General features: G+C 51.3%; 1 protein-coding gene across 1 annotated transcript in view; it reads left to right on the top strand.

Moving 5' to 3' along the window:
• The window catches only part of dnah9l (dynein, axonemal, heavy polypeptide 9 like), a 1249478-nt gene that overhangs the window by 651313 nt on the left and 581942 nt on the right, over positions 1 to 16223 (top strand). The window contains exon 43 of the mRNA XM_072476205.1: positions 11868 to 12041. Coding sequence (XP_072332306.1) covers positions 11868 to 12041 — 174 coding nt within the window. The remainder of the gene's footprint in view (positions 1 to 11867; positions 12042 to 16223) is intronic.

The raw sequence follows: 16223 nt of genomic DNA, 5'->3' as shown, positions 1-16223 counted from the left end.
TTTGCAACTGAATTTTTACCATTTCCAATGAGTCAAACTCTATCTCAGGCAACTTTAAATGCTTAACCAACGACATAATTACCTCATCTTTTCGCATTTTGTCAGGTAATATTAAGTGCAATGTTCTTGCCAAATCCAATAGTCTGCTTTTCGTTTCTGTCCGTAAAGTACTAAGTGTGACATTCTCCACCCCCAAAAACTTCTGAGCCTCTGAAAGAGCCATTGTTCACAACATTCTCCCCACTTAAACTAAAATACCACACCGGAAAAGCAACAATCCTTCACTGTCTTTAAGTTCACAAAAGCCAATCCAATAGATAGACTTTTATCCCCCTCGAGCCCCCAATTGTTATGGGCGAGGTGTTTTCAGAACCCCAAAATGTATCATGGGGTTCAACCAACCTCTCCCTTTAATGTGTTTGTTGCTTTTCCTAGCACGCAGCTTTTTCCCTAAGCGTGGGATTACAATTATGGACACGTGGGTTTTTAAACACAAAACACTGTTTATTCCATGAACTTAACTTAACATCTTAAATAAACATTGGATCTCTTAACACCCCTTACTTCAAAGATAACTGAGAAAATATTGCAACGGTAAATAACTCCTTAAACTGTTCCTTCAAACTTCCAAGAGACTTAACACCTTTGAACAGTATCACATCAGGTTAAAGAATATATATATTTTCTGTAGAATGGCAGAGACATATTAGCTTGGTTGACTTCAGCTCCAGCACCTTGCTTTCTTCCTGCAAACAACTCACAGCAAACCAGAACATCTCAAGCTGCTGACTCAAACTGGCTTTCTCCTTTTTAAGCAGCTCATAGCAAAACAGCCAGGCACTTTTAAACTGCTCTCAGCAAAACCAGCCAGGCACTTTTTAGCTGCTCTCAGCAAAACCAGCCAGGCACTTTTCAAACTGAAACGTCAAAACTGCAAAATGGCTGACCTGAGCTGAGCTCCACCCACTCCTAGACATCACTGTTTTCTTAAAGGTACATTGCTTAAACATCCAGTTCTTAAAGGTACCCTCACATGACAGGTCGCAAATGATTAACCTGAGGATCGTGGATTTGTCTGAAGCGGTGGATGGCTAAAGGTCTATAGAATACTTTGCCGATATGATGGCGAAGCTGATGGGGGAGGGAGAGGAACCCTCCCAGTACGAGTTGGACAGGGCCCACTGGTTACTCCAGCCGAAAGCGAGGATGAATGAGCCAGGTGGCTCGGAGATGGATTTTGCTGGGATGGAGGGTCTCGGAGCCTCCAAAGGCAGGGGTGTGGGTCAGTGACATAGCAGGGTTTCTTACGCTAGAGAAGATTAAGTTCGCCTTAAAGGGTTCATTACAGGGGTTCGCTCGGAGGTGGCAGCTGTTCATCGACTCCTTTAAGTAAAACTGACCATCAGCAGTTGGGGGGGGCGGGGGGTGCGGAGAGAACGGGGAGGCATAGAGGTGAAGAATAAGGGCAGGGAATATAATATATGGGTAGCTAGGAGTTAGGGTGGGGGAAGTTGGGTATGTTAGTGTGGAATATTTGCGTGTGTTGGACCACTCTGTTGTTTAGAATGTTAAAATTATAAATGCCTCAATAAAATATTTTCTAAAAAAAAAAAACAGGGTGTTTGAGGACTTTTATAGCAGCTTAAATAAGTCGGAGTCGCTAGAGGATGAATCAGGGATGAGGGATTTTTTGGAGCGACGGGTGGTGGGAGAGGTTTCCTCCCACAAGTCCCGAAAGACGTGCTGTTTGGTAATTTGGACATTCTGAATTCTCCCTCAGGCGCCGGAATGTGGCAACTAAGGGCTTTTCATAGAATTTACAGTGCAGAAGGAGGCCATTCGGCCCATCGAGTTTGCACCGGCTCTTGGAAAGAGCACCCTACCCAAGCCCACACCTCCACTCTATCCCGTAACCCAGTAATGCCACACAACACTAAGGGCAATTTTGGACACCTTAATTGGCCAAGCATGGCCAATCCACCTAACCTGCACATCTTTGGACTGTGAGAGGAAACCGGAGCCCCCGGAGGAAACCCACGCGCACACGGGGAGAAGGTGCAGACTCCGCACAGACAGTGACCCAAGCCGGGAATCGAACCTGGAACCCTGGAGCTGTGAAGCAATTGCGCTAACCACTATGCTACCGTGCTGCCCATTGCAGTGTTAATGTAAGCCTACTTGTGACAATAAAGATTATTATTATTATGAAAGGTATAAAGGGGCGGGTTGGAGTTGCTGTTAAGGTTGGAGGAAGTTAAAGTAACGATAGGGAAGATGCAGTCAGGTAAGGTGCCGAGGCCGGATGGCTTCTCGGTGGAGTTTTATAAAAAGATTAAGGACAGGTTTGCGCCGCTGATGGTGAAAATGTTTGAAGATGTGATGGCAAAGTGGGGGGGGGTTACCTGAGACTACGAGACAGGCATCTATTTCATTGTTACTGAAAAAGGATAAGGACCTGATGGAGTATGGGTCATATAGGCCGTTTCTCCACTGAATGTGGGTGCCAACATATTGGTGAAGGGACTGGCGGTGAGGCTGGAGGGGTGGCTTCCGAAGGTGGTGGGGGAGGATCTGACGGGGTTCGTCAAGGGCAGGTGGCTGTCGTCGAACGTGAGGTGGCTGCTTAATGCAGGGCTTTCTCCGGCAGAAGGGAGGAAGTTAGAAGTGATGGTGACATTTTGGATGCAGAGAAATTATTTGACGGAGTGGAGTGGAGGTATCTGTTTGTGAAACTGGAGAAGTTTGGAATTGGGCCTAAGCTTGCGGCCTAGGTAAAATTGCTATATAAGGACCTGACAGCTTGTGCGCAGATGAATTAGACACAGTCGAAGTACTTCCCATTATTCCCGGGAATGAGGCAAATGCGGACAAAGTGTGGGGCTGGAGGAAGGAGTCAGAAGCTTTGTGGCTGCGGATGGAGGCGAGGTCCTGTAAGGAGTTGGGGTTGCGGCCCCTGGCAATGCTGCCGCTGCCGCTAGCTCCAGGAAAGTATTTTGGGAATCTGGTAGTGGTAGCGATGCTGAGGGAGCAACTCCGACAGCACTTCAAGTTGAGGGTGGGGTCCGGGGTGATGCCGATAAAAGGTAATCATGGGTATGAGCAGGGCAGGATGAATGTAAGGTTCCAGAGATGGGCGGCAAAAGGGGCGAAAGAGTTGAAGAATCTGTTTCTGGAGGGGCGATTTGCAAATCTAGAGGAGTTGGGGGTGACTTATGGGCTGCAGCATAAGGAAGGCTTTAGGTATATGCAGGTGCGAAATTTCGCAAAAAAGATTTTTCCGAGTTTCACAGTGGCGCTGCCTTCTTCGTTGCTGAAGGAGGTTCTGTGGGTGGGGGAGTTGGAGAGTGGGTTTGTCTCAGCGATTTATGGCAGGATTATGGAGGAAGCAGGGGCAAGGGAACCTGGATTGTAGTTTTAGGGTACGGGAGAATGAGAGTATAGAGGTCAGGAGCACAGATTTGACATCGCAGGAGGGGGCCAGTGTTCAGGTAGGTGGTTTGAAGTGTGTCTACTTCGATGCCAGGAGTATACAAAATAAGGTAGGGGAACCGGCAGCATGGGTTGGTACCTGGGACTTCGATGTTGTGGCCATTTCGGAGACATGGATAGAGCAGGGACAGGAATGGATGTTGCAGGTTCTGGGGTTTAGGTGTTTTAGTAAGCTCAGAGAAGGAGGAAAAAGAGGGGGAGGTGTGGCGCTGCTAGTCAAGAGCAGTATTACGGTGGCGGAGAGGATGCTAGATGGGGACTCATCTTCCGAGGTAGTATGGGCTGAGGTTAGAAACATGAAAGGAGAGGTCACCCTGTTGGGAGTCTTCTATAGGCCTCCTAATAGTTCTAGGGATGTAGAGGAAAGGATGGCGAGGATGATCCTGGATAAGAGCGAAAGTAACAGGGTAGTTATTATGGGAGACTTTAACTTTCCAAATATTGACTGGAAAAGATATAGTTCGGGTACATTAGATGGGTCGGTTTTTGTACAGTGTGTGCAGGAGGGTTTCCTGACACAATATGTTGACAGGCCAACAAGAGGCGCGGCCACGTTGGATTTGGTTTTGGGTAATGAACCAGGCCAGGTGTTGGATTTGGAGGTAGGAGAGCACTTTGGGGACAATGACCACAATTCGGTGACGTTTACGTTAATGATGGAAAGGGATAAGTATACACCGCAGGGCAAGAGTTATAGCTGGGGGAAGGGCAATTATGATGCCATTAGACGTGACTTGGGGGGGGATAAGGTGGAGAAGTAGGCTGCAAGTGTTGGGCACACTGGATAAGTGGAGCTTGTTCAAGGATCAGCTACTGCGTGTTCTTGATAAGTATGTAACGGTCAGGCAAGGAGGAAGGCGTCGAGCGAGGGAACCGTGGTTTACCAAAGAAGTGGAATCTCTTGTTAAGAGGAAGAAGGAGGCCTATGTGAAGATGAGGTGTGAAGTTTCAGTTGGGGCGATGGATAGTTACAAGGTAGCGAGGAAGGATCTAAAGAGAGAGCTAAGATGAGCAAGGAGGGGACATGAGAAGTATTTGGCAGGTAGGATCAAGGAAAACCCAAAAGCTTTCTATAGGTATGTCAGGAATAAGCGAATGACTAGGGAAAGAGTAGGACCAGTCAAGGACAGGATGGGAAGTTGTGTGTGGAGTCTGAAGAGATAGGCGAGATACTAAATGAATATTTTTCGTCAGTATTCACTCAGGAAAAAGATAATGTTGTGGAGGAGAATGCTGAGACCCAGGATAATAGAATAGCTGGCATTGAGGTACGTAGGGAAGAGGTGTTGGCAATTCTGGACAGGCTGAAAATAGATAAGTCCCCGGGTCCTGATGGGATTTATCCTAGGATTCTCTGGGAGGCCAGGGAAGAGATTGCTGGACCTTTGGCTTTGATTTTTATGTCATCATTGGCTACAGGAATAGTGCCAGAGGACTGGAGGATAGCAAATGTGGTCCCTATGTTCAAAAAGGGGAGCAGAGACAACCCCGGCAACTATAGACCGGTGAGCCTCACGTCTGTAGTGGGTAAAGTCTTGGAGGGGATTATAAGAGACAAGATTTATAATCATCTAGATAGGAATAATATGATCAGGGATAGTCAGCATGGCTTTGTGAAGGGTAGGTCATGCCTCACAAACCTTATCGAGTTCTTTGAGAAGGTGACTGGACAGGTAGACGAGGGTAGAGCAGTTGATGTGGTGTATATGGATTTCAGCAAAGCGTTTGATAAGGTTCCCCACGGTAGGCTATTGCAGAAAATACGGAGGCTGGGGTTTGAGGGTGATTTAGAGATGTGGATCAGAAATTGGCTAGCTGAAAGAAGACAGAGGATGGTGGTTGATGGGAAATGTTCAGAATGGAGTTCAGTTACAAGTGGAGTACCACAAGGATCTGTTCTGGGGCCGTTGCTGTTTGTCATTTTTATCAATGACCTAGAGGAAGGCGCAGAAAGGTGGGTGAATAAATTTGCAGACAACACTAAAGTCGGTGGTGTTGTCGATAGTGTGGAAGGATGTAGCAGGTTACAGAGGGATATAGATAAGCTGCAGAGCTGGGCTGAGAGGTGGCAAATGGAGTTTAATGTAGAGAAGTGTGAGGTGATTCACTTTGGAAGGAATAACAGGAATGCAGAATATTTGGCTAATGGTAAAGTTCTTGGAAGTGTGGATGAGCAGAGGGATCTAGGTGTCCATGTACATAGATCCCTGAAAGTTGCCACCCAGGTTGATAGGGTTGTGAAGAAGGCCTATGACGTGTTGGCCTTTATTGGTAGAGGAATTGAGTTCCGGAGTCAGGAGGTCATGTTGCAGCTGTACAGAACTCTGGTACGGCCGCATTTGGAGTATTGCGTACAGTTCTGGTCACCGCATTATAGGAAGGACGTGGAGGCTTTGGAGCAGGTGCAGAGGAGATTTACCAGGATGTTGCCTGGTATGGAGGGAAAATCTTATGAGGAAAGGCTGATGGACTTGAGGTTGTTTTCGTTGGAGAGAAGAAGGTTAAGAGGAGACTTAATAGAGGCATACAAAATGATCAGGGGGTTAGATAGGGTGGACAGTGAGAGCCTTCTCCCGCGGATGGAAATGGCTGGCACGAGGGGACATAGCTTTAAACTGAGGGGTAATAGATATAGGACAGAGGTCAGAGGTAGGTTCTTTACGCAAAGAGTAGTGAGGCCGTGGAATGCCCTACCTGCTACAGTAGTGAACTCGCCAACATTGAGGGCATTTAAAAGTTTATTGGATAAACATATGGATGATAATGGCATAGTGTAGGTTAGATGGCTTTTGTTTTGGTGCAACATCGTGGGCCGAAGGGCCTGTACTGCACTGTATCGTTCTATGTTCTATGAAGATAAGGGGCTGGATTCTCCGATCCGATCCCTGATGCCGTAATCGCGTTCAGTGACAGGGCGGAGTATCCCCGATGATGCCGAAATTGGGGGCGGCACCATTTTGCGATGCTCCGCCTCCTGAAAAGCGGCGAACTCGCAAAGTTCCTGATGGTGTGGGACACGTGTGGTCTCACCCATCGGGAACCCAGCGTGGCGGTTGCGGACTTAGTCCTGTGGCGCCATGTTCGGGGGAGGACTGATCTGCGGGCAGGGGTGGACATATTTGAGGCTGGGGGCACTGTGGTGAGGCGGTCCAGGGCGCCCGAGCCGGCCGAAGGGGGGAACTATTTCGCGAGTCGGGTCCGCCGAGCAGCATCCATCATGAAGCACGGCGCGGCCGCTGCAAGCCGCCACCGTGCTCATGCGCGTCCACGGACCTGGCAATTCTCCAGGTGCTCTACGCTGCCTCCCTGCTAGCCCCCAACATAACATGGAATTGGTGGCCGTTTTGCATCAGTTTTCCTGCAGTAAAACGCCACCGTTCCCACGCCGGCGTGGGGATATAGGCCGGGATTCTCCGACCCTGCGTCGGGTCGTAGAATCTCCGGGGGGAGGCATGAATCCCGCCCTGACACTGGCTGCCCTATTCTCCGGGGGCTGGCGGGATTCCCGCCACGCCAGTCGGGGGCCGTTGACAGCGGCACCTCCAGCGATTCTCCGGGCCCCGATGGGCCGAGTGGCCGGCAAGTTTTGCCCAGTCCCGCCGGCGTGAATTACTCACGTCACACACGGCGGGACCTGGCAGGTAAGTGGCTGGGGGCGGTCTCTGGAGGAGGGGGGGGGGGGGGCAGGGGTAACCGACCCTGGGGAGGGCCTCCACGGTGGCCTGGCCCGTGATCTGGGCCTACCGATCTGTGGACGGGCTGGTTCCGTGGGGGCTTTCTTTCCTCCGCGCCGGGCCCCTGTAGGGCTCCGCCATATTGCCCGGGGACCGGAGTGGAGAAGGGAACCTTGCGGATGTGCGGAAATACACCGGCCTGTCCGTGCATGCGCGAGATCCCGGCAACCGTTCTGCATATGCGCGAACTCTCACCGACCCTTTGGCGGCGGCTGGAGCTGCGGGAACCACTCCGGCATCAACCTAGCCCCAAGAAAGTGGAGAATTCCTCACTTTCGGGGGCTGTTGACGTTGGAGTGGTTGGCACCGGTTTTCAAGCCGGCGTGGGGACTTAGCCCCATTATTGGAGAATCCCGTCCATAATCTCCAAATCGGAGAATCCAGCCCAAGGAGTCAATGGAAGGGATTAAGGCTACATGGGAGGAGGAGTTGGGGATGGGGCTGGAGGAAGGATAATGGTGTGAAGTGCTGTGAAGAGTCAGAGTCTCGACCTTGTGTGTGAGGCTGGTGTTGATTCGGCCAAATGTGGTGTATAGGGCACACTTAACCAAGGCGAGGATCAGCCGGCTGTTTGAGGGGATGGAGGATCGTTGTGAGCGGTATGGGAGGGACCCAGCCAACCATGTCCATATGGTCTGGTCCTGCCCGAAGTTGGAGCAATATTGGGGGTTGAATTTTGGTACCATGTCCGAGGTTCTGCATATGTAATTGGAGCCGGGTCCCCTTGAGGCTTTATTTGGGGTGCCGGACCTGCTGGAGTTGCAGACAGGAGCAGGGGCAGACGTCTTAGTCTTTGCCTCGTTGATTGTGCACAGATGGGTCCTGTTGGAGATTTGGCCTTGGAGAAGATAAAATTTGTTCTGAGAGGAGCAGATGAGGGGTTCCACCAGAAATGGGGGTTGTTCATGTTGCACTTGGAGGCCTGGTTTCTGCTGTGGGGTGGAGGGTGGGGGTACTGTTTGTGTAGAAATGGTTATATATGAAATAACATTTTTAAAAATAATAATTCCCAGCCTCAGACCTGCTCTTGTAACCCGCAATATGTATTTGACTGATTGAATTATTAGGGTGATACAATGGTTAACACTGCTGCTTTACAGCGCCAGGTACCTAGGTTCAGTTCCAGCCTTAGGTAACTGTCTGTGTAGAGTTTATATGTTCTCCCCGTGTCTGCGTGCGTTTCCTCCAGCTGCTCCAGTTCCCACCCACAGTCCAAAGATGTACAGGTTACGTGGATTAGCCAAGCTAAATTGCCCTTTCGTGTCCAAAAGGTTAGGTCTGGTTACTGGGTTACGGGGATAGGGTGGGGGCATGGGCCGAGGTAAGGTGCTGCTTCAGATGGGCCGAATGATCCTCTCCTGCAGTGGAGTGATTCTATGGACCTGATTCTCCCCCAAAATTTCTAAGTTCATTTGTGGTGTTTTTTTCAGGGAGTTTCCCGCCGGCTCTGCTGGAATGTTCCCCAACGCTATTCAATGACACTTTGGCACACACTTAGATATTCTTTTAGCACTGGGGAGCTGAAATGAGATCGGGCTGCCATTTTGAAAGTGTGCCCCACACCTCCCACCCATGGGCGATGCACCCCACACACATGGACACCCACACCTCCCAAGTGAGGACATCCTGCGATGGGGTCCCTGGGGGACCCCTTCTTCAGGCCCCCCCGCAAGCCCCCTTACAGAACCCCTTTCCTTCTAGGACCCTCACCCATCACGCCCCAACCTCCCGGAAGCCTCTACTTACCTGTCCGGTAATCCCCCACCCTTCAAACCCTCCTCCACCCTAATTTCATGGGCACGGCCACGCTTGTCCCCTGACCCTTGGCAGTGCCACCTTGGCACCTGGGCATCCTTGCAGTGCTCCTGCTGGCTGGACAGTGCCATCTGAGCACGTTCTACGGGGAGGACCAGGGGTCTAATCTGCACTTATGGCCTGGGAGACTCCCTGGGTGCCGTTCCGCCTGGTACACGTTTGCGTGGACCAGCACTGATCGACACCAGGCTGTAGCCTCCCTGGGAGGCTGAAAAATCAGTGGAGGCCGGTATACCCTGGCTTAGTAGGTCATAAGTAGGTTTACGACGTACGTCCGGGAGCGCCGTTTGGTCACGCCCATTTGGGGCAGAGTTCTGACTCCAACATCTCACAGGACTTCGGTGGATCCCGTGATGTGCGGAGCCTGTCGGGAAGCGTGCTGCAGGCCTCTCCCAGCATTCTCCGGCCGCGTTGTGCTCACGCTTGAGTGCCATGTAGGTGGATAATCGCGCCCTCAGAGATCGAGCCGCCATTTTGAAAGGGTGCCCCAATCTCTACGTGAGGTTGTGGGTCCCCCAGTGTATCCCGGATGTTTATTCTGTTTGACAATTCCCCACTCTCCTAATGGCGCTTCCCCCTACCCCAGTGCCGTCAATGATACCACTACATCTAGCTGTGTCTCCCAGATGATTATTAGAGGTGGAGGCAGTCACCTGCTTACCATGTCCCGTGGCCTTCGATGTCCCTGGCAGGCGTCCTCTGGGGGTTCTGGGGCCGGCAGCACATGTACAGCCCTGTCCTATGTGCTGGCTGTGAGATGTGACCACATCAAAGGGGTGGAACCTGGGGGAGCTAGGGCCCTAAGGTTCACCTTGGAACGGAGTTGCAGCTGGTTCGGGTCCGGGATGACCTCTTTCACAGGCCCAACATCTGGGTCCTGGGATCCAGCAGACCTCCAGCTGGGGGTTCCTGCCTCCATCTGATGTACATTAGCAGCAGTGTGGGGCTCACCAGATTGCACCTCAACGGTCTGACCACTAACATTTCCCACCGAATTGTGTGTATCTGCACTGTTTGAGGGTAGGGATGACAGCTGTAACCCGACTATTATGGTGGCATTCTCGGAGCAAGCCTCTGAGGTGGTCTCCTGAGAGGCTGGAGAGGGTGCTGCCCGAGATGGGCTGGCGACATCGGCTGGAGGACCTGCGGGAGAATGGACATGTGGTCAGTAGAAGGGATGGGTCACTCAGAAGGCAAAAACAACTAACGTTTGACAGGTCCTCCTAACCTTTTTGGACACTAAGGGGCAATTTAGCATGGTCAATCTCCCTGACAGAGACACCCCCAAATGGAGACTCCCCCAACAGAGACCCCCCAACAGAGTCACCCCCAATAGATGCCCCGCCCCAACAGAGGCTCCACCCCAACAGTGGCTCCCTCCCAACAGAGGCTCCCTCCCAACAGAGACCCCCACCCAACAGAGACCCCCACCCAACAGAGACCCCCCATAAGAGGCCCCCCATAACAGAGACCCCCATAACAGAGACCCCCCATAACAGAGACCCCCCATAACAGAGACCCCCCCATAACAGCGACCCCCCATAACAGCGACCCCCATAACAGACCCCCCATAACAGACCCCCCATAACAGACCCCCCATAACAGACCCCCCATAACAGAGACCCCCCATAACAGAGACCCCCCATAACAGAGACCCCCCATAACAGAGACCCCCCATAACAGAGACCCCCCATAACAGAGACCCCCCATAACAGAGACCCCCCATAACAGAGACCCCCCATAACAGAGACCCCCCATAACAGAGACCCCCCATAACAGAGACCCCCACTAACAGAGACCCCCACTAACAGAGACCCCCCCTAACGGAGACCCCCATAACAGAGACCCCCATAACAGAGACCCCCATAACAGAGACCCCCATAACAGAGACCCCCCATAACAGAGACCCCCCATAACAGAGACCCCCCTAACAGAGACCCCCCTAACAGAGACCCCCGCTAACAGAGACCCCCGCTAACAGAGACCCCCGCCAAGAGACCCCCCCATGACACAGACCCCCCCATGACACAGACCCCCCCCATGACACAGAGCCCCCCATGACACAGACCCCGCCACTCAATAGAGACCCCCACCTAACAGAGACCCCCCACCCAACAGTGACCTCAACCCAACAGAGACCCCCATCCGACAGAACGACAGAAACTACCCCCTTCAAATCAGGGACCCCAACCTGAAATCTGAAGAGCAATTTAGACAGTAGGGTGAAAAATCACTGCATTTTCACTTCCCTTTCCTAACATCTGCTGCCTCAGACCAAAGTGTTCAAAGCAGCTGTTACAAGAGCCTCAGGCTTTCTAAAGCCCAGTATACTTCAACGGCCTTGAAATCCCTTGACAGCCTTTGATATACAGTTCTTCCATTCAATTTCACACAGCAATACATTGCATGAGCCAATGATTGACAGTTTTATTGCTCCAGTCACAGCTGCTTGATGGATTGTTGATCCATTATTCCCTTCACGCTTGACAGCATCTCCATTATTCTGATTTGAAACTTACCACAATGTTTATTTATCACTTGCTATGATTGACAGGTCCTCACCACATCAAAAGCAGCTAAGTGTGTTTACTTCCTCTTTTTCACAGCAGAATGTACTTAGCTGCTTTTGATGCGGTGAGGACCTGTCAATCATAACAAGAGTGTTTATAAAATGAAAGCACAGAAGGTACCCGATCCATTACACCTGTGCCAATCAAGATTGATATTATGGGGAAGAAAAACATATTAGTTTATTTTGATATCCGATTGTCTCTATCAGCAGTATTGCTATTATATAATTAGCTAAATTGTGGCTGTTTCTTTAACTAGCTCATTAATTATCGTGGCAAATTCAGTAGATGGTGGACCAAAGAAATGAGAACCATCAAATTCCCATCCCAAGGGACAGTCTTTGATTATTATGTTGACTCTGATACTAAGAGGTTCACTCCATGGACAGAAAAAATCCCCAAATTTGAAATGGAACTAGATGCCCCTCTACAGGTAGGTTCTATTCGAACAAATTGAATAGTATGTTTGAAAATGAGACAACATCTATCCAGAATGAAGTATTTATTTAGTTGTTCCAAATAGGAATTGAGTACTATATAACTGGCTTTTAGCCAACTAAATGTCAGTTTATTACATGTTGCTTTTCTTTGAGGTAGGACATAGAATCAGCAGAACAAAGTACAGTTACATAAAAAGTCAAGGTTGATGGTGACTGGAACTGGCATTGATATGGCCCTTTCAAATCCCAGTTGTACATTTAAATTTTAATGTTTCCATCATTTGTTCCTAAGTGTGAATTAACAGCCTTGATCTTTCTCTTAAGTTTCTTTTCTGAGAAAGGACTCAAATTTAATTCAACACTGGAGATTTACTGCTTTTCTATATTCCACCAGGCAGAATCAATAATGTGACTGAAGTGAAGAAGATAAAAATTTATGGTATCTTGCAATTTAATGGTTGAAAAGATGCAATTTGAGAGATCATAAATTGTGAAGGAGTTTATGCTTCATTGCCTCTGATTCACTGCTTGCTGTTAGAACTTGATTTGTGACTGTCCATGATGTGTGATTAATGATGTGATCAATGCTTACCTCTGTGCAAGGCTTCTTTGCTAATGCTCTTCATTAGAATAAATAAAAGACAGCAATTTTTAAAAAATCTTTAAAATATAAAATTGCAGTTATTTCCATTTCCGATTAGCTTTCTTAGGCACTGCCTTCAGAATGTCCACCCACATTGCATTACTCCTGTTTTTTTGAACTTTACAGAAACTCATTTCAGAGGGGGAGAAAAATGCTGGACTGGAAAGAGACAGGCTGCATAGTTGGTGCTAGGATAATATCCAACAACCATTGATTATATTTAATTGGACAAAAATAAATGAAATTGGATCAGTTTTGAAATAGCTTACAAACTGTGTAAATTAATAGATAAACTCTACAGAAAATTATGCTGTTTTGCCTAATCAGACATTATTGGCAGAAGCATATCATTCTGAACCCAACTCTTTTGGTCCAATTGTTAATGTCTTTTTATTCTGTAAATTAAACAAATAGAAAATTTACTAATTTTCAAATTTACTGGGATGGATTCTCTGACGGCGGGATCCTCTGCTTCGCCGGCAGCGCACTCACGCCCACGGAATTTCAGTCAGCGTGGGGTTGACCGCAATGGGAAACCCCATTGGCTGGCTGCCGGGACGGAAGATCCCGCTGCTGGCAGGGGCACATCGCGCCAGAAAGTGGGTCTGGCGGGACGGAGAATCGCAACCACTATTTAAACCTATCCTGCTTAAAGAGTACTTTACAAAGGATAATCTTCAAAACTATTTTATACCTATTGACACCATGGGCTGAATTCTCCACTGTCGGGATTCTCCGTTGCGCCAGTAGGGGTGCCCTGCACCAGAAAACTGGTGCGGCGGGACGGAGAATCCCGCCCCAGATTTTTGATTTTCAGGGTTTCGTTTTTAATATACAGGATCACCCCCTCACCACCTTTGCCACTTTATTGGCAAATGTACAGAACTATAGCAACACTTTATATTGATTTCTTAAAGATGCATTGTTGCTTATTCACGTATGTTTTAAATGGTAAAAACATGTTTCATTTTACTAAAATCAACCACAATAACCCTTCTTTATCAAGAATGATCTGGCGCTGGATTCTCCATTCCTGAGGCCGTTGTGAAAAAGGTGGAGTTTCACGATGGCGTAATCGGGTCCCCAGCTGCAGCGACTCAACCGCTTGCAAGGGGCTAGCACGGGCGGATCGTGAAACTCATCACGATGTTAACGGACTGGCGGCTAATTCGCCGGTTCCGTGATTGACATGACACCACGGCTGCACATAATTCATTCTCCCCCTCCCGCACACAAGCGTCGCAACCAAGATGGCCGCCAGGAGAGCAGCGCCGTGATTCTGGGACGCCGAACTGAAGACCCTTCTTGACTTCGTGGAGGAGAGGAGGCTCATATTATACCCCGGGACGGGCTGGAGGTCATCAGGCGCCATCATTCGCCATGCCTGGGCAGAGGTGGCATGCGCCGTCAGCGCCGTAGGGGAAGCGGCCCGCACTGCAGATCAGTGCAGGAAAAAAACTGCACGACCTTAGGGCAGCCAGGGTGCATACCCAGCACTGTGCCCCCAGCACCAAGCACCCTACCCCCACACACATGTGACACACACCCCTTCCCCCCCCCACCTCCCCCCAGGGGGACGGTCAGGACCCCAAACCTGACCCACATGGCCGCACCCACCCATGCCAACCACGATGGCCGTGTGCCCTGGTCACTGATGCTATCAGAGACCCATCCCTGGGCTGCATCCGTCAGACAGTCTAACACAAGATAAAGTTGCCCACAACCGCCGGGAGTGGGAGAAGACCGGAGGGGGACCACAGACCTGCGTCCCCTCACTGTGTCCGAGCAGAGGGCACTAGACATTGTCGGGGGGCCGGAGGAGAGGGAGGTTGCCAGGGCGGAAGTTGGTGGCGCGCACAAAGTGACACCCCCTGCCTGGTTGCGGGTCCTCAAGACAAATGTGTGCCCACCCTAACACCCCACACCCGCCTCATCCCAACCCCCCTCACCCCACACCCCCCTCACCCCAAAACCCCTCACCCCACACCCTCCTCACCCCACACCCCAACCCCCCCTCACCCCAACCCCTCTCACCCCCTCACCCCAGCCCTCACCACCTCACGCCTCAACCCGACCGGCTGTCTAACCATGCATGCTCTTGTGTCTTACAGGACCAGCTGGGGATGGTCCCTGCCCTTCCGGGGCCCACAGCCAGTGCCAGGGCCGATGCCCCCCAGAAATCCGAGTACCGACGGGGGGAGCAGCCCTCTGCCTGAGACGACCCAGGAGACCATGACCCAGGACACCCTGGTGTTTGTGTCGGATGAGGACACTGACTTTCCATCACAGCTGTCTGCAACGCCCTCCACCATCTCAGAGACTATCACCTCAGTTAGGAAAATTAGTGAAGAGGCTTCTGGGACACTCGCTGGTGCGCACCACACAGTCGTTCCGGTACAGCAGATGGAGGTAGGAGCAGCCGTGGGACCGGACGGTCGGAGGGCAGCCCGGCCCCAGGAACCAGCTGCCGCCCAGACAGGTCCCGGGCTCCTGGAACATCGAGTCCCAGACACAGTGCAGGTGCAGGCAGAGTCCCAGGGACTGGAGGAGGAGATGACGGCCGGCTTCCAGAACCTGCAGACGCAGGTGGAGGAGTCCAACCGCCTGCAGGAGCAGGGAGTGGTGCCGGTCATGCGTGCCACCAAGGCCAAAATCGCACGGGTAGCGTCTGCGGTGGAGGCAATGGGGGCAACGGTGTTGGACATGGGTCAGGTTTTGCAAGGCCTGGGGCTATTTGTGCAGGCGGTGGCCGTGGCCCAGGACAGATCTGCCCTCTCACAGGCAGCCATGTGCCAGAGCCAGCTGCAGATTGCAGCGGCGCTCCTCAGCTCGGTCGAGTCACAGCAGGCCATTGCTGAGAGCATCAACGGCATTGCACAGGTGATGGCCCAGTCACAGCAGGCCACTGATGAGAGCATCGGCGCCATTGCCCACGTGCTGGCCGGCATCGTACAGACACAGAGGGAGGTGGTTCAGCCCCAGAGGGAGGTGGCCCACTCCCTGTGCTCCATGGCCGCTAACACTCAGACCCTTGTCGATACTAGAGCGGGCATCCAGGCCTGGCAGCAGCAGGTGTCGGGGGGGCTTTGGGGGTTGGCTCTGTTCGTACCCCCATCCCATGGAGAAGCCCGGGGGCCATCGGGCACCCCAAGTGAGGAGGAGGTGCTGGGGCCCGTGCCGGTGAACCCTGCAGGGGAGGTTCTGGAACACCACGGCGCCTCGGACCACCGCCCTTCTTGTCCCTGGTGCATCTGGTGGGCAGAGGGCAGAACAGGGTGGCACCAAGCCACCCTGGACGTCTGAGTAGCAGTCGGGCCCATCCTGGCCGGGCAGCCCCAGGAGACGTGCGCCAACGGGGACACTCGTCGCAGGGCGGGAGTGACAGCAGTCCACCTCCACTCCTGCTGTACTGTCTGGGGAACCACCTAGGCGTAGTGTTAGGGCCCGTAAGGCCAGAAAGTTAGACGCCAGTTAGGTTGGCACGGGTGCAGGGCACAGTTTAGTTATAGGGGCTGGGCACAGACTGTATATA

Source organism: Scyliorhinus torazame, chromosome 2 (genome assembly GCF_047496885.1).
Source record: "Scyliorhinus torazame isolate Kashiwa2021f chromosome 2, sScyTor2.1, whole genome shotgun sequence".
NCBI lineage: Eukaryota > Metazoa > Chordata > Chondrichthyes > Carcharhiniformes > Scyliorhinidae > Scyliorhinus > Scyliorhinus torazame.
Note: the sequence above shows the minus strand (reverse complement) of the source record. Positions and strands in the feature narration are given on the sequence as shown.